Below are 24,106 nucleotides of genomic sequence, written 5' to 3'. Positions count from 1 at the left end.
CCAAGATCACCCAGCTGGCTTCATGTGCAGGAGTGGGGAATCCAACCCGGTTCTCCAGATGAGAGTCTGCCACTCTTAACCACTACACCACGCTGGCTCTCTGAAGAAGGACGGATTTATCTCGCCACCAAAACTCTACTTTCTACCCTCTTCCCAAGCATCCATTCTAGGTCCCATTTTTTTCCCATTCACATGCCACCATATCATTCCTACCCTCACAACTTTGGTAATAGGTTTAATTTTAAAAAATTAATCTGGGGAAAAATTTTTCCCTCCCAACTCGAAGTATTGATCTTGAGCAGCCTACCAGGGCCTCTCTCCTACTCAACAGTGAGGAGGGGCAGCTGTACCCCTCGAGATCCAGCTCCGTGGTTTGGGGAGAGGGAAGGGGCTAAATTATCTGAGCGCCCTTCCCCGAGGCTTACTCCACCATTCCGCCAGTCCAGCTGCCGTTCCGAAAGTGCACTCACAGATTTTATATCCCAGCATTTCCGCGTGAAGCCGCTTGAGCATGAACTGTCCTTCAATCAAGGCCCGTATCTCCACTTCCTTGGAAAATGATGGGACCTGTATGGGAGAAGAAAGAAACCGAATAAATACGCATGCTTCTAAAAGGCTGGGTATGGAGAGGGGCAGTTTACGGACTCATAATAGTGATGCGTTACATTTATCTTTTCTCTCATCTGTTATGGGAACTGCACGGTCTGCAATGGACAGCGAAGTAAATATGGCCCTGGAGCGAGTCAAGCTTTTGACAGGGAGAAGCTTTCTCCCTCTCTCATAATACTAGAATGCGGGGTCATCTGCTGTAGCTGGAGGGTATGAGATTCAAAACAGATAAAAGGAAGTATTTCTTCACACAACGCATAGTTAAATGGTGGAACTCCCTGCCCCAGGATGTAGTGATGACTGCCAACTTGGAAGGCTTTAAGAGGAGAGTGGACATGTTCTTGGAGGAGTGGGCTATTCATGGCTACTAGTCAAAATGGATACTAGTCATGATGCCTATTCTCTCCAGGATCAGAGGAGCATGCCTATTATTATGGGTGCGGTGGAACACAGGCAGAACGATGCTGCTGCAGTCGTTTGGTTTGTGGGCTTCCTAGAGGCCCCTGGTTGGCCACTGTGTGAACAGACTGCTGGACATGATGGACCTTGGTCTGATCCAGCATGGCCTTTCTGGTACAGCATGTTATTATAGTATAGCCCAATCTCCCCAGATCCTGGAAGCTAAGTAGGATCGGTACTTGGATGGGAGACCACTGAGGAAGGCTCTGCAGGGGAAGGCAATGGCCAACCACCTCTAGTTCTCACCCGTCTTGAAAGCCCTTTGCTGGGGTCATCGTAAGTCAGTTGCAACTTGATGGCATTTACATTTCTATTCTTTTTATGTAGGGATGGACCACTTTGTCCTATGTAGAGAGCAGAAGAGAACTGCTGACACATGATGGCACATGTTGCATGGGAAGATGAGCAACTGGATGAACCCCGGATGATATAGCTGCTGCTATTAGGTCCTGTTAGGAGCCCCGTGGTGCAGAGTGGTAAGCTGCAGAACTGCAGTCCAAGCTCTGCTCACGACCTGAGTTCAATCCCGACGGAAGTTGGTTTCAGGTAGCAGCCTCAAGGTTGACTCAGCCTTCCATCCTTCCTAGGTCGGTAAAATGAGTACCTAGCTTGCTGGGGATAAAAGGAAGATGACTGGGGAAGTCACTGGCAAACCACCCCGTAAACAAAGTCTGCCTAGAAAACGTCAGGATGTGACGTCACTCCATGAGTCAGGAATGACCCGGTGCTTGCACAGGGGACCTTTACCTTTATTAGGTCCTGTAATGGTATTGCCTGAGTGGATATGGGGGCAAAGTCGGCATCTTGGTTTAGTGGAGGATCCCTGGGGCTGAGGCTCTGTTAAGTGGTCCACTGTTGATGCCAAGAAGCTGATTTTGGTCCGAGAGCTGTCTAAGGAAGGAAAAGCTTGCCACCCATGGCCTGCGGGAAACATTCGTAACGCAACCCTTGAACTAGTGAGCTAGGCTGCTCTTACACTGTTGTTTTGCGAGTCGAACCGGTGAATCCCCACCACTTCAGGTATAATCTCCATCACGTCGTAATAGAAACCTAGACAAAAAGTTGAAAGCAGCACAATGTTTATGTCTGTCAACATAATATTCACACGATTATAAAGATTTGTGCTCTATGGTCCTGGATGACTCAGATCTCGGAAGCTAAGCAGGGTCAGCCCTGGTAAGTACTTGGTTGGGAGACCACCACGGAAGTCCAGGGTTGCTATGCAGAGGCAGGCAATGGCCTGCTTTGGCAGGACAATGCTGCTGCAGTTGTCTTGTTTGTGGGCTTCCTAGAAGCACCTGGTTGGCTACTGGGTGAACAGACTGCTGGACTGTCAGAAATACAAGCATGTCATAATATTGTGACAGACAGCTGGTCATTAAGAGCTGTCAAGGACCTGTCAGATCAGTAGGATCTGAGCTGATGCAACAGGTGGCAATAGCCTGGAAGCAGCAGTGCAAGCTGGGATAAACCAGATATGGCCAGAAGCATGATGTAACGCTTTGGGTGTAACAGCAGGTGGCCTGATAGATATCTGGATGTAGATATGTATTTAAGTGAGTAGCCTCTAGGGCTCAGTGTTGGGGTGTTATGCTGAGAACTAAGCCGGAGGTTATGCTGGAGAATATACTGAATGAAAGTGTATGCTGGATATTTTATACACTGTAAATAAACTAAGCACTTTTATAGTAGCTGAAGTCTGGTGGAGTGTTTTGGACCAACTGATAAACCCGCTGTACTCCGCAATAGGGTTATGGGCCCAGCCGGAACCGCTGTACCGCAGGTTTGAGTATGGTAGCAGGTATTCCATGTCCAAGACTTCCAGAGGCTACTGGTGCAGAAATTGAGCGAGGAAAATGGCACAGATGCTCATTCCCGTGGACAAGCTCAACTCGGAGAACTACAGTCTGTGGTCGGTGAGGATTGAGCAATACCTGAAGCGGGAAGGCCTGTGGGAGGCAGTTGAAAGAGCTCCAGCAACTCCAGAGGACCGGGAAAAAGATAAAAAAGCCCTCGCTAATATCATTTTGTCTGTAGGAGATAGTCAGCTCGTGTACATGGCTGGAAAGCAAGAAGCAAAAGAAGCTTGGGACGCTTTACAAGCCGTTTATCAAAGAGACTCAGCCGGCACTATATTCGCTTTGACCAGGAAGCTTTATAGGTGCCATAAATCGCCAAGCACGTCTGCTTTGGAGCACCTCAGAGCGTTAGCTATGTTGTTTAGCCAGCTGGAACTGAGAGGAAAAAATTACTCAGCCAAAGACCGGGTGCATATCATGCTCGGGTCTTTGGACGAAGGATTTGATATGCTGATAACAGCGTTGGAGTGCATGTCTTCAGCACAATTAACGTTTGAATATGTCAGCGGGAGGATCCTGGAAGATGAAGAACGCCGGCAGGAGGGGAGGAATCAGATGACCTCAGCCAAGGAGAGAATGCCTCATCACATGGGAAAAGCAGCGACTCGTCCTTCTTCCGTGACAGCAGCCCCGGAGTGTGAGTTCCATCCCAGGCAGAGAGACCACGTACAGTCCACGCCGAGGGCATCAGCTGAGCAGTGGAGTCAACCCAGAGACGGGCAAGAGGTCTACTCAGCGCAGAGTCCAGGGATGCAAGCGCATAGGGGCAGCAGCTGGAGGCAGCGGCAGAGCTACAAGCAAGAACCAGAGGAATGTGCTCTGTTTGCAAGGAAATGTTTTTCCTGTGGGAGGACCCGCCACCTTAAGACTGTCCTCAGCAGCAAAAGAAGAAGCAGTTTGAGAGACAGTTCCAGGGAGCTACACACACGGCCGTGGTGTTGGCAGAAACTGGAGGTGGTGAGGAGTTATGGTTATTGGACTCTGGTGCCAGTAAAATATTTGTTAATAAGGTTGCATTGTTAACAAACCATAAGCAGTCTACCAGAGAACATGTAAGCCTGGCAGACAGGAAGCAATTGGAGGTAAAGTGTGAGGGAAGTCTTTATTTTCCTGAGTTAAATCACACATTCCAAGGTGTGCTGTATGTCCCGTCCCTACAGAACAATCTGTTAAGTGTGTCAGCATTGGTGAGAGCTGGGTTTGAAGTAAACTTTGTAGGGAACTCCTGCCAGGTGGGCAAAGAAGGAGCTACATTGTTAAGTGGGAGGTTACAGCAAGATGTGTATGTGATAGCCAGAGGGGCTAAGAAAGCCACAGGCACAGTTGGGGCTGTAAATGAAAATCCACACCCCAGTTGCATTCATTTGCTGCATAGAAAAATGGGACATGCAAGTTTTTAAATACTCCAGAAAACCCTAAGCTTGCTAGGGGAGGAGGATGTTAAGGTGAATAAATGCAGTAAGTTTCTGGACTGCACTGTACGCAAGTCAGTGAAAAGCAGAAGGCACCCAGTGTCTAAAGAGAGCGACAGAGTGACAAATAGACCTTTACAACTCATACATTTAGATCTCTGTGGCCCTTTTCCAGAGAGTGTTTCCAAAAATAGGTGGGCACTTATGATTGTAGATGATTTCACATGTTTTGTATGGGTGTATGTCCTTAAACAGAAAAGTGAAACAACACAAACAAGCAAGTACTGGATTAGAAGGGTGGAGAGACAGCTAGGTCTCCAAGTGTCAAGCATACAAACAGACCATGGGGGAGAAAACCTATCCCAGGAGTTAACTCGGGGGTTGGAGAGTAAGGGAATAGAACAGAGGTTCGCAAATCCCTGTGTACCTCAGGAAAATTCAATAGTTGAAAGGAGGATACACTCAAGTCAATGATGCAAGCTTTACTTGAGGATGCCAACTTAAAGCCAAGATTCAGGGCAGAATCTATCAAGATTGCCAACTATCTGATAAACAGGCTATGGACTTCTAGCATAGACAATATTCCCTATAAAGCTCTGTACAGAAGAAATCCTTGTTTAAAGCACTTAAAGGTGTTTGGTGTCAAGGCTTGGGTAAATATCCCGCTGAAACATAGGAGGGCGGGAGGACATAAATCTAAACCATTAACCTTTTGGGGTTATCAAAATGCTGCCAAGTCATACCGTTTTGCAGACCAGCACAACAGAATAACTTTAAGCAGATCTGCAAATTTTGGTGAGTCATTTAACTGGGCAAGGCTGCACGCCTCGGAGGAGCCTGATATGGTGTCATTACCAATAAACGAGCAGCTGGAAGCCAGTGATAACAGCATTACTCCTAGAAGCAGCCCAGGGAGGGAGCGGTGAACCCAGAACCTCCAGAAGGAGAAAGGGCTGAGGAGCAAATGGTTAGCGTGTCAAGCCACAGCACAAAAGGTGTGAAGCCTATAAGGTTTGGGTATGATGAATGTGAATTTGTATATCATGTGGAACCAAGCTGTGGAACCAAATAGCTATGATGAAGTGATGTCACTGGGAGAAACGGAATGAAATTTATGACTAGAAGCCATGGACAGTGAAATATCTTCTCTAAATGAGCACAAGGTCGTCACACCCACTCAATTGCCAAAAGGTGAAAAGATAATAGGTTGCAGATGGGTTTTCAAACTGAAGAAGTCAGCCGATGGCACTTTAAAAAGGAAAGCAAGACTAGTGTGCAAAGGCTATAGTCAGCAAAAGCATCTTCATTATGATGAAGTGTTCAGTCCCACTGCAAAATGTGAATCAGTTAAAATTGCTTTAGCTATAGCAGGTTTGGAGGGGTTGGATGTGTTTCATTATGACGTCCAAAAGCTTACTTGAACGCTCCACTGATTGAAACAGTCTATATGCAACAAATACCTGGGTATGAATTAAAACAGGAGAACAAGGTTTTAAAGCTGAACAAGGCAATGTATGGTTTACACCAGTCAGCAAGGGAATGGAATAATTGCTTGACTGAAGCCATAAAGCAAATAGGTTTTGAGCAGTGTGTATCTGATGCCTGTTTGTTTAAGAAGTGCTCTGGATCTAAGACATCTTTTCTTCTGATTTATGTGGATGATATCTGTCTGTTAACAAACAATCAGGGTGATAGAGTACTTTGAGGAGCAATTAAGCAGCCGCTTTAAACTGAAGTTTATGGGGCCAATAAGCAATTACCTGGGTGTGAAAGTGAGCAGAGACTCTGAAGGGATTTCTTTGTCTCAAGCTGATAAGATAGAGCAGCTACTGGTGAAATTCAGTATGCAAGATGCAAACATAGTTGACACCCCTATGATACCAGGTTATGAGAGCATTGAAGCAGAAGCACAGTCGTGTGTGATAAGACAGAGTATCAATCTCTGGTAGGGAGTCTGCTATATCTCTCATGTTGGACTAGACCAGACATATTCCAGGCAGTTCATTGCCTAAGTAAAAAGAATATGAGTCCAAATCAAAATGATTGGAAGGCTGCAAAAAGAGTGTTAAGGTACTTGAAAGGTTCAATAAATAATCAGTTGTGCCTGAATGCAAGTGATGGAAATCTGTTAGGTTATGCAGATGCATCTTGGGGAGACCAAGAAGGAGCAAAATTGACCTCAGGGTATGTGATATATCTAGGAAAAGCTCCTATTTACTGGAGGTCACAAAAGCAATCTTTTGTTGCACTAAGTACATGTGAGGCAGAATTGATGGGACCTTGGTCAGATCCAGCATGGCCTTTCTTATGTTCTTATATTCACAGTTGGTGGTGACTGCCAGCTAACTGCAACCAGCACATCCTTTAACCCTGGCAGAGGATCCTCATGGCATTTGGGTGCAACAGCAGTTACAGTTCCTTGCCCAAATCATTTATTTGCTGGCACAAGGGACCCATGGGAACAGGATGGAAAAGGAGCTCAAGGAACTCCCCCCCAAAAAAAAATACATACCAATGTTTCCATTATTTCCAGCAGGTGTCGATGTTAATGTTTTGGAGAATTCTTCCCAGGAACCAGAGGCAAGCTCATCTCGAATCTTCTCTCTCATCAAAGAACCATTCTTAAAACTAAAATAAATTATAGCATGATGAATAAAGCTATTTTATTTGACAATAACGGTAAAAGTGCTGGGACTAGGATCTGGGATATTCTAGTACAAAGTTTGCTGAGTGAGGGGTAAATCTCTCTCCCACCCCCACCCCCAGCACACGATTGTCATGAGAATAAAATGGAGGAAAGGAGACATTAATGTTAATATTAACATAAAAATGAAATGCTAATTGCAATTACCAAGACATCTGGCTGCAATTTCAAAGATGACACCAATCTTTTTCTTTGGCTTTTCAAAAGCACAGCACAGAACACTAAGTATTTCCTGCAGCCGTAACACTGACCCTTTTCAGACTTTTCAGTTCCGCATACCAGGAGCCAACCAACTCGTGATATGTGCAGTCACCATGTTGTAGAAACATGGGCAACACACATGTGTACCAAGTACACATGAACACATGAAGCTGCCTTATACTGAACCAGACCCTTGGTCCATCCAAGTCAGTATTGTCTACTCAGACCAGCAGTGTCTCTCCAGGGCCTCAGGCAGAGGTCTTTCACATCACCTACCTGCCTAGTCCCTTTAACTGGAGATGCCGGGGATTGAACCTGGGACCTTCTGCATGCCAAGCAGATGCTCTACCACTGAGCCACAGCCCCTCCCCCTACAGCTCTGGCCCATGTGAATTCACCACTGGATTTTTGCAGGGTTTGCATTCATGCAGACCAAGGCTATATCTGCATGGTAAATACGCACATTGCCCCTGTTTACTGAACACAATGATCGCAAAGATCAGGAGGATTTGGGGTAGCATGAGCTCCTGATACGTGTGGTTTGTAAACCAGGGTGCATGACCATAATGTCTGAAAAGTGTTATTTGGATGTATGAATAGCATTGTTCAAATCTATTCTCCTACACTTACAAGTGAATCCTATGCAGGCTTATTTGGAAGTGTCCAGTGTGGTGTAGTGGTTAAGGTGTTGGACTAGGACCTGGGAAACCCAGGCTCAAATCCCCACTCACGCCATGGAAGCTTGCTGGGTGACCTTGGGCCAGTCACACACTCTCAGCCCTGACCCTGGCTAGTATTTGAATTGGAGGCCTCCAAAGAATACCAGGGGCATGACATGGAGGCAGGCAATGGAAAACCACCTCCGAAGGTCTCTTGCCTTGAAACCCCTACGGAGTTGCCATAAGTCAACTGTGACTTGACAGCAAAAAAAAGAAGTACTTATTTCCAAGGAAACAGGCATAGGATTGACTTCCAAGTATAGGAATGCTAGATTCTAATGAAGGTATCTGACAAAGGGACCTTTGACTCTCAAAAGCTTCTACCTAGAAAATCTTGCTGGTCTCAAAGGTGCCACTGGATTTAAACTTAGCTCTTCTGAAGACCAACACTGCTACCCTATGAAACTAAGTATAGGAATGCAGTTCTAATATAAATCGTTGCAATATATTCATTCGATATCTGGTATTAAAAGCTGCAGCCTCCATACCATCTTTTCTCAGTCTGACCGAAAAAGTAGCAAAAGTCAGTCCGAAAAAGTGTACCTGGATTGCTGGGAGCTGGTGTTTCTCTCAGGCATCCAAGATCCCATTGTCCGTTTAATTAAAGTACATTTAAGCTGGGGGAATATTGTTTGCTAAGGAGAGATTCTTCTAGCTGTTCCTACAGAAGGTATTGTTCTGGAGAAAGCAGAAAGTTTCCCTAAGTCAGTGCCCTGATCCAAGATATGTTCAGGGACAGGCGACATGGAACAAGAACATTTCTGTAAAATTAGGCTTTCATCTAATTAAAGAACGGCGGCTTTTCCACTGCATATCCTTGAGTGATTACATCAAAATGGCAGAAAGCATTGTTTGGGCCACTTGTTCAAGAACATGCATCTTATCAGTTATCTACCAATCACTGTTCTCCAAGTTGAGAACAACAGCTTAGTGTAAGATGATATATTTTTGCACACAGAAGGACCAGGGATCAATTGCCTATATTTTCCATTAAAGCGTAGGGTTGGAGGGGAGGTTTTGCCCAAGGCCTTTGTGGGCAGTGGCCAATCAGAGGAGACAACACTGGTGTCGACGGACCAATGGGCTAATCAGAGGAGACAACACTGGTGTCAACGGACCAATGGGCCAATCTAAGGAGACAACACTGGAGTAGATGGACCAATGGGCCAATCAGAGGAGACAACATTGGTGTCGACGAACCAGTGGGCCAATCAGAGGAGACAACACTGGTGTCGATGGACCAATAAGCCAATCAGAGGAGACAACACTGGTGTCGATGAACCAGTGGGCCAATCAGAGGAGACAACACTGGTGTCGACGGACCAGTGGGCCAATCAGAGGAGACAACACTGGAGTCAACGGACCAATGGGCCAATCTAAGGAGACAACATTGATGTCAACGGACCAATAGGCCAATCTAAGGAGACAACACTGGTGCGACAGAGCACTGGGCCAATCAGAGGAGACAACACTGGTGTCGACGGACCAGTGGGCTAATCTGAGGAGACAACACTGGTGTCAATGGACCAATCTGAGGAGACAACACTGGTGTCAATGGACCAATCTGAGGAGACAACACTGGTGTCAATGGACCAATGGACCAATCTAAGGAGACAACACTGGAGTCGACGGACCAGTGGGCCAATCAGAGGAGGCAACACTGCTGTCAATGGACCAATCTGAGGAGACAACACTGGTGTCAATGGGCCAATCAGAGGAGACAACACTGGTGTCGACAGACCAGTGGGCCAATCAGAGGAGACAACACTGGTGTCAACAGACCAATGGGCCAATCTGAGGAGACAACACTGGTGTCAACGGACCAATGGGCCAGTCTAAGGAGACATCACTGGAGTCGACGGACAAGTGGGCCAATCAGAGGAGACAACACTGGTGTCAACGGAACAATGGGCCAATCAGAGGAGACAACACTGGTGTCGCCGGAGCAGTGGGCCAATCAGAGAAGACAACACTGGTGTCGACGGATAGGTGGGCCAATCAGAGGAGACAACACTGGTGACAATGGACCAATGGGCCAATCAGAGGAGACAACCCTGGTGTAGATGGGGCCAATAGACTCAGTATAAAGACACCTCTCAAATTCACAGGCAAAACCACAATAAAAGGTGCTCTACCACAGCAAGGCCATGTAGGCATTTGTCTCCATTGGACTGCAAAGGATGTGGCCGTCTAAAGCGGGCTTTGGTTCTCTGATCCACAGGAACAATGTATCACTCGTGCCAAGGCTAATCTGTGGGAGGAAGTGACGGAGGAGTTAGCACAATGTGCACAAAAAGCAATACAGAAATTAAATTAAGGCCACCCATTAACAGTACTAATTATCTTTAAATTACACATTAAGGCAATGGGATTCTTGAGGTATCGGCTTGGTTTGTCACCTTCAAGCGGAAGATAAAGATTAAAGCCAGAGAATAAGCAGATGGAAAGGCCTCGGGGGGCAACCTCACACTTGAGGATCCGTTGCCAAAAGATGGCAACATTGATGCCCCGCTTGCATGAATGAAACTCCCCCCGCCCCGATCATACACCAGGTAGGGAATTGTCCAAAGCTAGACTTTTAAATGGACTCTTTATATTGTCGAAGGCTTTCACGGTCAGAGTTAATTGGTTCTTGTAGGTTATCCGGGCTGTGTGACCGTGGTCTTGGTATTTTCTTTCCTGACGTTTCGCCAGCAGCTGTGGCAGGCATCTTCAGAGGAGTAACACTGAGAGACACTGTCCTTCAGTGTTACTCTGAAGATGCCTGCCACAGCTGCTGGCGAAATGTCAGGAAAGAAAATACCAAGACCACGGTTACACAGCCCAGATAACCTACAAGAATCAATGGACTCTTTATACATTCCGCCTTGAGATATCGAGTGAGGGAGACCCTGAAGAGCATTGGATGCATCTGTGAATCAGTCCTTGAACATATAAAACTGGCTTAGACTGAGCCACACGGTTGGCCCATGCTTCCCAGCAATGGAGACCAAGCCCTATGAGGAAAGTCTGAGGGAGTTGGGAATGTTGAGTCTGGAGAAGAAGAGGTTGAGGGGGAACATGATGGCTCTCTTTAAGTATCTGAAGGGCTGTCACTTAGAGGAGGGCAGGGAGCTGTTCCTGTTGGCAGCAGAGGATAGGACTCACAATAATGGGTTTAAATTGAGGGCGGAAAGGTTCCAGCTGGATATTAGGGGAATATTTTTTACAGTAAGAGTTGATTGTCAGTGGAATCTGCTGCCTAGGGAGGTGGTGAGCTCCCCCTCACTGGGAGTCTTTAAGCAGAGGCTGAACAAGCACTTGTCAGGGATGCTCTAGGGCAGAGGTGGCGAACCTGTGTCCCGCAGAGCCCTCTCTGTGGGCACACGCGCTGTCGCCCCAGCACATCTAGAGAGTTGCAAATCCAAGGCAAACCCTCCCGTGCGTTTTGGCCATTAGGTCCCTCACCCGCCGGCCGCGCTAAGATCCTGCGGGATCCCCCCAGGCCTGCCTCCCGCCTTCCTTTCCCCCCTGCTTCCCGGAGCCTCCCGATGGGCCTCCAAACAGCTCCGGAGCAGCAGCAGGTGGCAGAGGGGCGGGATTGGAGCGGCAAAACCAGGGGCTGCTGCCGCTGCCCGCCCAGGCCAGCGCGCAGTACGAGAAGTACAGCTTCCGCGGCTTACCGGCGGCCGAGCTGCTGTCGCTGCACCATGCCTATGCGCTGGAGCAGTACAAGGGCAAGGGCTGGAAGGAGAGCATCTGCGCCCTGGAGGCCAGCCTGCACCTCCACCGCCTGCTGCGCGACAGCGAGGCACACTGCTACCAGGAGTGCACCAGCGGCGAGGTGCCAGGAGATGCCCTGGCTTGGGGAGCCGGCCTTTGGAGAGCCAGGCCCTGGCGCCACACCGGACAAGGGGCTGGCTGAGCTGGAGCTCTTCGGGCGCGTACTGCGGCGCTCCTCCTGCCTGCAGCGCTGCAAGCGTGGCCTGTTCGTCTTCCAGCTCCGCTTCCCTGCCACCCGAGACCCTGCGTGACTTACAGCGATGCACCCCTTACCTGTACCTGCACTACGCGCTCTATAAGGTGAGGGGGGCGCCCCCCGGAGACTGTCCGGCCACGCAATCCTGTGCAGAGCGACTCCGCTAGCATCAGATGAAGTGGGGAAGTTAATGTATGAGTTGTTTTTTCTAAACTAAAACCTCAGTATTCAGGTTAAATTGCTGTGTTGGCACTTGGTGATAAATAAGTGGGTTTGGGGTTGCAGTTTGGGCACTCAGTCTCTAAAAGGTTCACCATCACTGCTCTAGGGTGATCCTGCATTGAGCAGGGGGTTGGACAAGATGGCCTGTATGGCCCCTTCCAACTCTATGATTCTATGACTCTATGAGCTGCTCTGACTGGCAGTAGCTCTCCAGCCTTGCTACCTGGGAAACCTTTTAACTGGAGCTACTTGAGATTGAACCTGAGACATTCTACTTGCAAGGTACGTGCTCCACCACTCAGCTACAGGTCCCCTCCCAACCTTGTGTTTCAACACTCTTGAAGCACTGTTCCAAGAACTCGCTTGAAGTACTTTACTCAGCAGAAATGAAATCAATTTAAAAGCAGCACACACCTCCGATCTTGGTATCAGGCACAATCCGGTCGAACGTAAGTACTTAAGCGCCCTTGATCTCCACGGAGAAAATGTACAGGTGTGCTGAAATCTCCTCCACAAAAATCAACGGTGCCTAGCTGAGTTTACCTAGCTGAGTTCACCTCCAGCCAAAGTTAACATTGCAATCCAAGGTCACTACCTCATACTTCGCAGGGTGCCTAATCTAATTGGACCGGCCAATGTGAACAGTCAGCATAGACGTAGACTCATAGAGCTAGAAGGGACCACCAGGGTCATCTAGTCCAACTCCCTGCACAATGCAGGAAATTCACAACTACCTGCCCCCACACTCCCCGTGAGCCCTACTCCATGCCCAGAAGATAGCCAAGGTGTCCTCCCTCTCATGATCTGCTTAAGATCATAGAATCAGCTTTGCTGACAGATGGCCATCTAGCCTTAAAAACCTCCAGGGAAGGAGAGCTTACCTCCTCCTGAGGAAGCCTGTTCCACTGAGGAACTGCTCTCTTAGAAAGTTCTTCCTAATGTCTAGACAGAAACTCTTTTGATTTCATTTCAACCTGTTGGTTCTGGTCCGACCTTCTGGGGCAACAGAAAACAACTCGGCACCCTCCTCTATATGACAGCCCTTCAAGTACTTGAAGACGGTTCTCATATCACCTCTCAGTCTTCTCCTCTTCAGGCTAAACATACCCAGCTCCTTCAACCTTTCCTCCTAAGACTTGGCCTCCAGACCCTTCACCATCTTTGTTGCCCTCCTCTGGACACATTCCAGCTTGTCTACATGTTTCTTTAAAAAAAGTGTTGACACTTACTGCGATGTCCCCTTCTGCAAGCCTCATTCCTGCCAGAGATGCTGCAAATGCAAATAAGAGTTCAATTAAACACCAAGTTAGGTTTTGTGTAAGAGGTCAAGATGAGACTGCCATGAAGACCATGATCAAAAAGACAGAAAAACCCCATTCATATCCAGTTCCAGTGCAAAAAGAGCTCCTGAATGCAAATGAGCATTTAGGCGTAACTTGATTATAACTTTCGGCATATCTTCAAAGTGGCTGTTAAGTAGTAAACTACTGATAAAGTTAACAGCCTTATCGTTACCAGGCAGCAGATAGATTAAGCAGTGGTCATGAGAACATACAGGAAAGTGTGAAATCAATGGAATAATCAAAGAAGATCTTATAGAAGAATATAAATCACAACTGAATAAAAAATGGGTAAGTTTTTCTGGTTTTGCCTTTCCGCATGGGCAGACTCTCTGTTCGATTGGGGTTTTCAAAAAACCTGCCAGTTAATTCATGGAGGGGTAAGGCATTGTGTCTGGCCGAGAAGTCTGCGAAAAGTCGGAATGGTTAAGAATTTAAGATAATCTGGGAGCGCTGGAAAAGATGGGCTGCTTTGTCCCCAGAAGGAGGGTGCACATTTCCTTCTGGCATCACCACATAATTCAAGATGGTCCCTTCGTTTTAAGTCCATGAGTATCTTATTCGTTACTAAAGGGAGGTCTAAGGGAAAACTTGGATAGGAAATCTGTAAACTTTAAAGTCTTTTGTCTACTATCTTTGTCCAAGAGGACACAAAAGGGTCAAGCTCAGTCCATTTTAAAAGATCAGGAAGAAAATCCTGATCTAATAGAAAAAAACCATTCATATCAACAGCACTTACACATTGAATTGTACCGTTAGTGCTGTGACCCTGTACTTGTAAGTAAGGTCTACTGAATAGTTAGGGGGACTTATTGTCAAGTAAACACACATAGGTAGGGTTACCAGATCCCTCTTCGCTACTGGCGGGAGATTTTTGGGGTGGAGCCTGAGGGCGGAGTTTGGAGAGGGGAGGGACTTCAATGCCATAGAGTCCAATTGCCAAAGTGGCCATTTTCTCCAGCTTAACTCCAGATCTCTATCGGCTGGAGATCAAATGTAATAGCAGGAGGTCTCCAGCAAGTACCTGGAGGTTGGCAACCCTACGCATAGACATAAGCTGCACATCCAATTGCTCTTAATAGGGCTTTCCTGTATGGCTGCAATCCATCGAGAACTGAAGCGTTTCCCAAATAAACAATATTTGAACATTCGGATTATATGAGGGCAAGAGAAAATTATTCATGGGATTCAATCGTACAAAGCCTCAGACTGTAAACAGAAAAGCCATCAGTTTCTCACCTGGGTTGTCACCTGTAAAGGCGACAACTTTGCAGTTGGGATTAAAACCATAGCGCTTAACGTAATACGGCGACACAGAACCCTAAATGGGGGGAGAATGTGCAAAATGAAGATTGATTTAGGGGGGGGGGGGGACAAGTAACAGACAGCTTGCTTCGTGCAGAGGTTCCCAAACTGTGCTCCAAGGAGCATTTGGTTCTCTGCGAAGCATCTCCTAGTGCTCCGTGAAGAGATTGGAAAGAAAAAACAGGAGAAATGGCATTGGGAAGACTACCCCTCTGACCTTGTGGTTTGGGCCTGATCTTCCCGATGCCTGATCTTCCCAATGCCATTTCTCCTGTTGGATTGTGGCCCCACACTGATTTGGGCGGGGGGAACAGATAGGTAGATATTGATCGATCAATACACGTCTTTTCTCCCTACTGGGGCTTAAAGCAGCCCTAGGCAGGGACACTTCTGACAAAATTGTGTTGGGCAGAAAGCGTTCAAATCTCTAATGCCCCCCCCCCAACACCACCATAGCCCCATTCCAAATCTCTCTCTCACACACCACACACACAGAGAGACACTCACACACCGTCTTTAGGGTCATATGACACATTGGGAGTTCCAGTCAAGGAACTTCTCTGTCACGTAAGTTTGGGTCCAAGACTTCAGTTCTGAGAACGACTAACTTTGGACTAACTCTTGAATAGCCATCTACACAGCAGTATGTACGGACCAGTATTTTGCTGCAGGGTACAGGAATGCCCAACTTTTTTTCTAATCCAGGCGCACAAGCATCAAGACAGGCCGAACTCCATGTTTTCTCACGGATATGTAGTAAATTCATGCCAGAACCTGAGGAGGAAAACAGTATTTTTTTAAAAAAAAAGCAAGAACTACTGATTATATGATGTAATTTCATTGGCCGGGAGGAATGGGGAAAATGTTATCCTAATAACCCCTCAAATGCCCCATGGTGCAGAGTGGTAAACTGCAGTACTGCAGTCAAAAGCTCTGCTCTACCAAGACCAAGCCCTACGAGGAAAGGCTGAGGGAGTTGGGAATGTTCAGTTTGGAAGAGACTGAGGAGAGACAGGATTGCTCTCTTTAAGTATTTGAAGGGCGGTCACTTAGAGGAGGGCAGGGAGCTGTTCCTGTGTGCAGCAGAGGATAGGACTCGCAATAATGGGTTTCCGGGTTTGATTCCCCACTCCTCCACATGAGCAGTGGAGGCTAATCTGGTGAACTGGATTTGTTTCCCCACTCCTACACATGAAGCCGGTTGTGTGACCGTGGGCTAGTCACACTCTCTTAGCCTCACCTACCTCACATGGTGTCTGGGAAGGTGATTGTAAGCCGGTTTGATTCTCCCTTAAGAGGTAGAGAAAGCTGGCATATAAAAACCAACTCTTCTTCTGTGTCTTCTACCCCACCTTCTTTCTTTAAAAACAAGCATGGAAACCTCCTCTTTTTATGCTGATATTTCCCATGGCTCTTTCTTTTCCACCCCCTTCTGCTTTTCTTCATTTTTCCAGCTTCAGTTCAGTTATTCTCTGCCTCCCAAGTCTCACTCTGCAATTGGCAACACCCTCCCTTTCCCCTGTAGACATTTGTTCTGGTATCTTCCAAGGTGCAGAAGTCGAGCTTGTAGGTCCCAATTTCCTTGGGACTTCTTTCTACCTCCCCCCCCCCTCTTTTTTTTTAGAGCACTATTAAATCTTCTCTTCTCTCTGGGACCCTGCCAGTTCTCCGGTTACTTCTGGAGGAAGAAGACATCGAAACGTGCTGCCAACTGGCACAAGGCTGAACTGGCTCCCTTGCCGTGGACCAGGAAGCAATTAGTGGCCTGGCGTTGTTCCACGGGCATTTATTTCGTTGGGATAAGGAGCACGAGCACCGCTCAGACAGCTAACACATGGGTGTGAGCTGCTGGACAGAAAGCAGCACACCCGGGGCTCCCTCCAGCTCAGCGTACAATACATTCATCACCGCCACCCCTTAACAACACCTAAAACATATCAGGCGCTGCACATAGGTCGAAATTTAAGAATCCCTGCAAACAAGGCTCATAGTCTGAAAGGTATAGGGCCAGCATGGTTAAGTACAATGGTTAAGCGCATGGACTCTAATCTGTGGTTAAGCGCAATGGACTCTAATCTGGAGAACCGGGTTTGATTCCCCGCTCCTCCACATGAGCGGTGGACTCTAATCCGGAGAACCGGGTTTCATTCCCCACTCCTCCATATGAGCGGTGGACTCTAATTCAGAGAAACGGGTTTCATGCCCCACTCCTCCACATGAGCGGTGGACTCTAATCTGAAGAACCGGGTTTCATGCCCCACTCCTTCCACTTAGAGGAAAAGCAGAATAGGCATTGTCTCTATCCAACTGCTCAGAAAAGGGGGAAAAAAGTTTTCCCCTTTTCTTTCCTAGTCAATTAATACAAATGCTTTGGGCTGAATGGCTAACACTTGGTCGATTAACCATTTGATATGGCCAAGTAAGTGCATTAAATAACTTTAGCCTTTCTTCCGCCCTGTATTTCTTTTGGCTCTTCATCCCAACTCAGTTCCTGAATGTGGACGTGATATTTTCTGTTTGCTTTGTTCTTCTGCACCTAGTTTAAGGGGTTTATTTTTTTAATGCCAATTGTAAAAAAAAAAAAAAACACCCAAGAGTTGACAGATTAATTTATTCCATGAGCAACTGCAGTTTTAAAGTAACATATGGCGATTTTAAGATGAAATCCCTGACTTTTCTGAACCCTGAGAAACATTTAATCAGAATTCTCTTGTGCCAGTTTGCAAAGGGCACGACAGCCCCAATCTTTAAACTCCATCTGTACATAATTCTCTAATCTCCCCTTTGCAAAACGCTGCCTCTGGACCAACAAAACCAGTTAAACCAGCCCGCTAATGCTTGCATTGTACACCTAAGAATATTTATTTAGCGTTTCAAGTAATTTAGTATACTTCAATAGGGCTTGTAGCACAGTGAACAGTAAAGCTATCTGAATGGTACGCTAAACCACCAGCCAAGGAAAATTTGGATTGCTAAACAATCCAAAGACCAACTTTCCCAGCCCCTCATCTGGAAATAATGACTCCCACTAACAATGGCCAGCTGAAAAGGGCATGTTTGACTTTGGGGTGGGGGGGGGAGAAAAATCATGACCTATTAACACATTTTGGTGTAATCCATCACTGACCTAGTCGCTATAAGTGAGAAAGGAGGAACACAAAGGTAAAGTGATACCTTTCACCAGGCCAATTTGTGATGCTAAGGGTTTGGAAGTCCTAAAGCAAAGGGTAGCAGGCTGGAACTCAGAGATTCCTTCTGCAACCAAGGCACCCTAAGTGGAGTTACACCCTTCTAAACCCTTGGAAGTAAATTGGATTGAAAGGATGCACCTCTGTTTAGGAGGGCACTATAAACCTACCGGTGAACAAAATGTGATGAAGCAGCTTCCCTTTCCCCTTTATAGGAGCCAGCGTGGTGTAGTGGTTAAGAGCAGTGGTTAGGAGCGGTGGACTCTGATCCGGAGAACCAGGTTCGATTCCCTGCTCCTCCACATGAGCGGCGGAGGCGAATCTGGTGAACCGGGTTGGTTTCCCCACTCCTACACATGAAGCCAGCTGGGTGACCTTGGGCTAGTCACAGCTCTCTTACAGCTCTCAGCCCCACCTACTTCACAGGGTGTCTGTTGTGGGGAGGGGAAGGGAAGGTGATTGAAGCCAGCTTGACTCTTCTTAAGTGGTAGAGAAAGTCGGCATATAAAAACCAACTCTTCTTCTTCCTCCTCTTCTTCTTATACCCCACATGTGAAAACTGCTCCTTCAGCCACCAGGTATGAAGGGAAACTAGGGTTTCCAGCTCCGGGTTGGGAATTACCTGGGGATTCTGGTTGGTGGAGCCTGAGGAGGGTGGGGTTTGGGGAGGGGCTTCAATGGGGTACAATGCCACAGAGTCCAATTGCCAAAGTGACCATTTTTCTCCAGGGGAACTGATCTCTGTCGCCTGGAGATCAGCTGTAATAGCAAGAGATCTCCAGCCACCACCTGGAGGTTAGCAACCCTGGGCAAGATTCCTAGTGTCCCATAAAGCAGTCAGAAGGGATGGGGGAGAGAACAGTGAGACCACACTTGGAATACTGCGTACAGTTCTGGTCACACCACACCTAAAAAAGGATATTGCAGAGCTTGGGAAGGTGCAGAAAAGAGCAACCAAAATGATCAGGGGACTAGAGCAACTACCCTATAAAGAGCAGTTAAAACTCTTAGGGCTGTTTAGCCTGGAAAGAAGGTGGTTAAGGGGACACATAACAGAGGTCTATAAATCTATGCATGATATGGAGAGAGTGGACAGAGAGAAGCTTTTCTCCCTCTCTCATGATACTAGAATGCGGGGTCATCTGCTGAAGCTGGAGGGTGAGAGATTCAAAACAGATAAAAGGAAGTATTTCTTCACACAACGCATAGTTAAATGGTGGAACTCCCTGACCCAGGATGTGGTGATGGCTGCCAACTTGGAAGGCTTAAAGAGGGGAGTGGACGTGTTCATGGAGGAGAGGGCTATCCATGGCTACTAGTCAAAATGGATACTAGTCATGGTGCGTACCTATTCTCTCCAGGATCAGAGGAGCCTGCCTGAAAACAGGCTGAAAACGAGTGATTTCAAAACAAGGGTTGTAGATTTAAAACATGGGAATAATTAAGCCACAACTAGGCCCTTCCAAGCCCCATTAGTTGAATAAGAGAATTAAAAGACATGCAAAAAATGGAAGGATAAATTGCAAAAGGGAGAACCATGTACACCACCCAAGTTCCTTGACAGAAGGGCACGATAAAAATTTACTAGATAGAGATACAGGTTGGTGTAATTTAACAGCATAATACTGGAAAATATATTTTTCAACTAAGAAGGAAAACATAGAAGTATACTTTGACTGAATCTATATTTTCTGCAGGTTAAGATTTACACTGCTGTCAATTACTTTCATCAGCATAGGATGAGGACAAAAGGATCTTTTATAGTAACTAAAGAGGTTTTTTATTCGGGATGATTGCTCTCTACTTGCCAGCTGTCGATTTAATTTAAGAGAATTATTTTGCCGCGACACTTTTAAAAATAGTCTGTACTCTTGATCTTGCAGTCTTCAGCGCAGATGTCACAAATACTGACAATAACTAGGGTTGCCAACCTCCAGGTACTAACTGGAGATGTCCTGCTATTACAACTGATCTCCAGCCACTAGAGATCAATTCCCCTGGAGAAAATGGCCACCTTGGCAATTGGACTCTACGGCATTGAAGTCCCTCCCCAAACCTTCTCAGGCTCTGCCCCAAAAACACCCTGTCGGTGGTGAAGAGGGAGCTGGCAACCCTAGCAATTGGACTCTATGGTATTGAAGTCCCTCCCCCTCCCCAAGCTCCGCCCTCCTCAGGCTCCACCTCAGAAACCTCCCACCAGTGGTGAAGAGGGACCTGGCAACCCTAGCAATAACATCTTATTCTAAAATGGTTAAAAACTGACTTGTGATCCAGCCATGTAGGGGTGCAGGGAGCAGAGGCCAAGGGAGAAAACTGTTCCATGAGGCTGACAGCTATGGTGGTGCGTGACCTTCAGGACAGTTGCTTACAGTCAATAGGTAGCCCACTTGCCCACCTAGAGAACCGGCATTCATGGTTTAGGCCATTTATCATCAGGAAATACTACCTACTAAACACTATAATGAGAGCCAGCGTGGTGTAGCGGTGAAGAGCGGTGAAGAGCGGCGGACTCTAGTTTGGAGAACCGGGCTCGATTCCCCAGTCCTCGACATGAAGCAGAGACAGGTAATGGCAAACCATCTCCAAATGTCTCTTGCCTTGAAAACCCCACAGGGTCGTCATAGGTCTGCTACAACCTGAAAGCACTTTCCAGCATCACAAACAATATAATATATTTGTTACGTGGATATTCCTGATACTAAACTATGCTCTCTATGGATAGTGTTTTGGAGGGAGGGGTCCAGTTACAGAGCCCAAAGACTGTTTTGGCCCAAAGCCCGGCCATACACGCACTTACAATATCCTATTCAATCCCAAATTGAAGTGCCAAGTGTTACCCTCAATTCCCTACCACCAGAGACCAATATACCTAAGAGAATTTCCTTTCTTAGTAAATTATAGTCTGCTATAGTGGCCTACTGTGTATTCCATCAGCTGTTGAGATAAAGACCACGATCCTAAGAAGACATTCCTAGAAGCCCCACTGAATAAAATGAAACTTACTTATGAGTAGACCTGCTAAGGGCTTAGAACTGTCTCCTCGTTTTTTTGCTCTGACCTGTATGCAGAGATATTGTTTGAGGCAGAAGTGTAAAAAAGGAAAGAAAGAGCCATTCTTGCTACAACCTGCACTAAGGAACAATCTGAAGAACTGGTTCCACCTCAAGGCTATCGACAACAAGAGGTATTCAGTTGCTTAACAGTTCTGCCTGCAGCTCTGTATAAAGGCGAAAGAAGCCATGAATAGCCCTCCCCGTCCCACGGATGGATGAAAAGAGAGGTCAATGAATGGATGAAAAGTGGCTTCCAATGCGTGGATGAATAGAGGAGGTCAATAAGCAGATGGGAAAGATAGGCCATTTTTGCATGGTAACTAGCAGCGCGTTCCAGGCTGAATCGCCCCACAGATTTTTTTGAATTTTGCACGCTGAACTGTCATTCTGGAAGTGACTGCGAAGCCAGCGCAGACCTGCTTCGCATTACACAAGAGCCCACTTAGTGCAACCTTTTGTGTTTGCTCTGCCGCTGCTGGGAAGAATAACCAAAGGGCACCATGCAAAACAACAGCGGCGCGTTAACTAGGCACATGCTAATGGCTATGCAAACAAACGAATGAGCGAGCATCAAAACTGACCCTGCGTAAATGGCCATGCAGTATCTCCCTTGCAAAGCGCTATTGATTAGTTGCTCAAGATGGCCCAGGATTGCAGCTGGGATTTTTATAGGGATTGTACAAATGTTAATGCAATCTTAACTAGGGTTGCAAAAAAAGAAGAAGAAGGTAAAACACTGCACGAAAAGGGCTGCAGGTCAGGTGAATTCCTCCAATGTACATCAGACTGCAAGTCCAGTCACATGCCAGTGACCCAACATATGTTGGTTGTATCATGCCGCTTATTCCTTAGCATGTAGCAACCTCATTATGTCCGTGCTGGTACAGCTTCTGTCAATCCACTGGACAGTGCAATCCTTACCCCACCACCACCACGGGGAAAGACGCTGCCGTTTAAAAAGTGTGTGTGTGAGGGGGGGTCACTTTTGAAGAGGACAATGCATCAAACGACACATTTAACTTACTTAGTGTTAAGAGTATCTTACTTAAGAAAAAAATCCACACAGTATAAATGGAAATAATTTATCATTCTAATATAGCTTTTTGGCATTTTAAAAAAATCAATCAACAAAAGTGCAAAGCGTTTTACAGGAAGAGATTAGCGCCTCCTGGAATTGGCCTTTTTTTTAAAAAAAACTGAACTCCATTCTGCATTTTGTTTTCTCTCTCTCACACACACACACACACAGAGACACAGAGACACTTTCTTGCTGGAGTTCCTGGTGTTTTCTTACTGGAATGCTAAACAACTCACTACCATTTAAATGTTATAACCCTACAAAAAGGAGGAAAGGGCAAACAACTGTGTTTTACCTGAAGATGATTTGCAAAACATATGGTATCCTTTATATTTAGAGATAACAAGTAATGTAAAGGAACAAAGAGACTCAGGAAAACGCAAGCAGCATTCAGCCTGTCACACACTGTATCCACCACATGGAGGCTGACCTTGATGGACCAAGGGTCTGATTCAGTAGAAGGCAAATGCATGTGTTCACTGTCTTCCTGACCTCTTCATGTGGAGAAGAGGGGAATCGAACCCGGTTCTCCAGATGAGAGTTTGTTGCTCTTAAAACTATACCACGCTGGCTGATGCTTGACTGACTTGGCCAGATTGGCTCTTTGTTTACTCATTTCACTCTTCAAGAATGAACTCTGGCTTTTATATCTGCCAGGAAATAAAGGGGACGAGTATACAGATCGACAGAATCGAGCAGGTGCGGAGGAGAGCGACTAGGATGATCAGGGGCCTGGAGACCAAGCCCTACGAGAAAAGGCCGAGGGACTTGGGAATGTTCAGTCTGGAGAAGAGGAGGTTGAGGGGGGGGGGGACATGATTGCTCTTTTGAAGTATTTGAAGGGCTGTGACTTAGAGGAGTGCAGGGAGCTGTTCTTGTTGGCAGCAGAGGATAGGACTCGCAATAATGGGTTTAAATTGTGGGCGGAAAGGTACAGGCTAGATATTAAGAAAAAAATTATTACAATAAGGCAGCTTCAAGTGTTAATTGTATGTTTAGTTTGTACTCTATAGTTTTAAAAATAAAACTTGGGGGGAGTCTAGAATTAAAACATGTTAAGTCACTTAGAGGAGGGCAGGGAGCTGTTCTTGTTGGCAGTAGAGGATAGGACTTGCAATAGGTTTAAATTGTGGGACGAAAGATACCTGCTGGATATTAGGAGGGAAATTTTTACAGTAAGAGTTGTTCAACAGTGGAATCAGCTACCTTGGGAGGTGGTGAGCTCCCCGTCACTGGCAGTCTTTAAGCAGAGGCTGGACAAGCACTTGTCAGGGATGCTCTTGATCCTGTATTGAGCAGGGGGTTGGATTAGATGGCCTGTATGGCCCCTTCCAACTCTATGATTCTGTGAGATCATTTCCTTTCTTTGCATTAGCCCAGGCAAAGCTTCTAACAAGGTTGAGCTGAGCTCATTTTTACAAAGCAGAAGACGCTTACCGTCACTGTAGTCAATGCGAGCGTAAGCCCCGAGAAACAGAGAGGCCGCGAAGCTGCTGACCAAAGAGATCCTCTGGAAGAGAAAGAGAAAACGAGGAAGTGAATTCCCCAAATACGTTTCACTACACTTTATCTGCAGATCAAGGGCACGATCAAGCAAAAATTAAGCCTTTTGTTCAATCCCATTGATTTCCAAGGAGCCACATGCTTAAGGCCTCCAGCCGAAATCAATGGGACTTAAAAGTACTTAACATTCACTGATCGTGCCCCCAAGTGTACAAGTGCAAGGCAGCGTTGAGGAAACTGAGGCGCCATGCAAGGGGAAAGGAAAACGAACACGCAAAATGAGCTGAGCAATCCACTCAAACACTTCGTAACATAAAACAGACCCATTCCCTGCGTAGGGCCACTCAACCTGTGGAGGTCTGCGGAGGACAACCCACGGTGTATTTTTCACAGGCTGTACAAAGCGATCCATCAATGGCTTGAGCAAAGCCCCACTGAGGAGACAGCCGACAACTGCTAGTACTCATTTTACATAGCACCCTGAAATGTCCGTGGC

General features: G+C 46.6%; 1 protein-coding gene across 3 annotated transcripts in view; it reads right to left on the bottom strand.

Moving 5' to 3' along the window:
- Nucleotides 1–24,106, bottom strand: part of XYLB (xylulokinase) — a 117,514-nt gene that overhangs the window by 70,175 nt on the left and 23,233 nt on the right. For all 3 annotated transcript variants that reach the window (XM_056857887.1, XM_056857888.1, XM_056857889.1), the window contains exons 8-15: nt 23,545–23,617; nt 15,444–15,562; nt 14,723–14,804; nt 13,373–13,413; nt 10,099–10,214; nt 6,852–6,967; nt 2,045–2,118; nt 471–567 (exon numbers count right to left, since the gene is read on the bottom strand). In XM_056857887.1, the coding sequence (XP_056713865.1) occupies nt 471–567; nt 2,045–2,118; nt 6,852–6,967; nt 10,099–10,214; nt 13,373–13,413; nt 14,723–14,804; nt 15,444–15,562; nt 23,545–23,617 (718 nt within the window). The remainder of the gene's footprint in view (nt 1–470; nt 568–2,044; nt 2,119–6,851; nt 6,968–10,098; nt 10,215–13,372; nt 13,414–14,722; nt 14,805–15,443; nt 15,563–23,544; nt 23,618–24,106) is intronic.

The sequence above is a fragment of the Euleptes europaea genome, chromosome 11 (genome assembly GCF_029931775.1).
Source record: "Euleptes europaea isolate rEulEur1 chromosome 11, rEulEur1.hap1, whole genome shotgun sequence".
NCBI classification, from domain to species: Eukaryota; Metazoa; Chordata; class Lepidosauria; order Squamata; family Sphaerodactylidae; genus Euleptes; species Euleptes europaea.
This window is presented reverse-complemented; position numbering and strand designations above follow the sequence as displayed.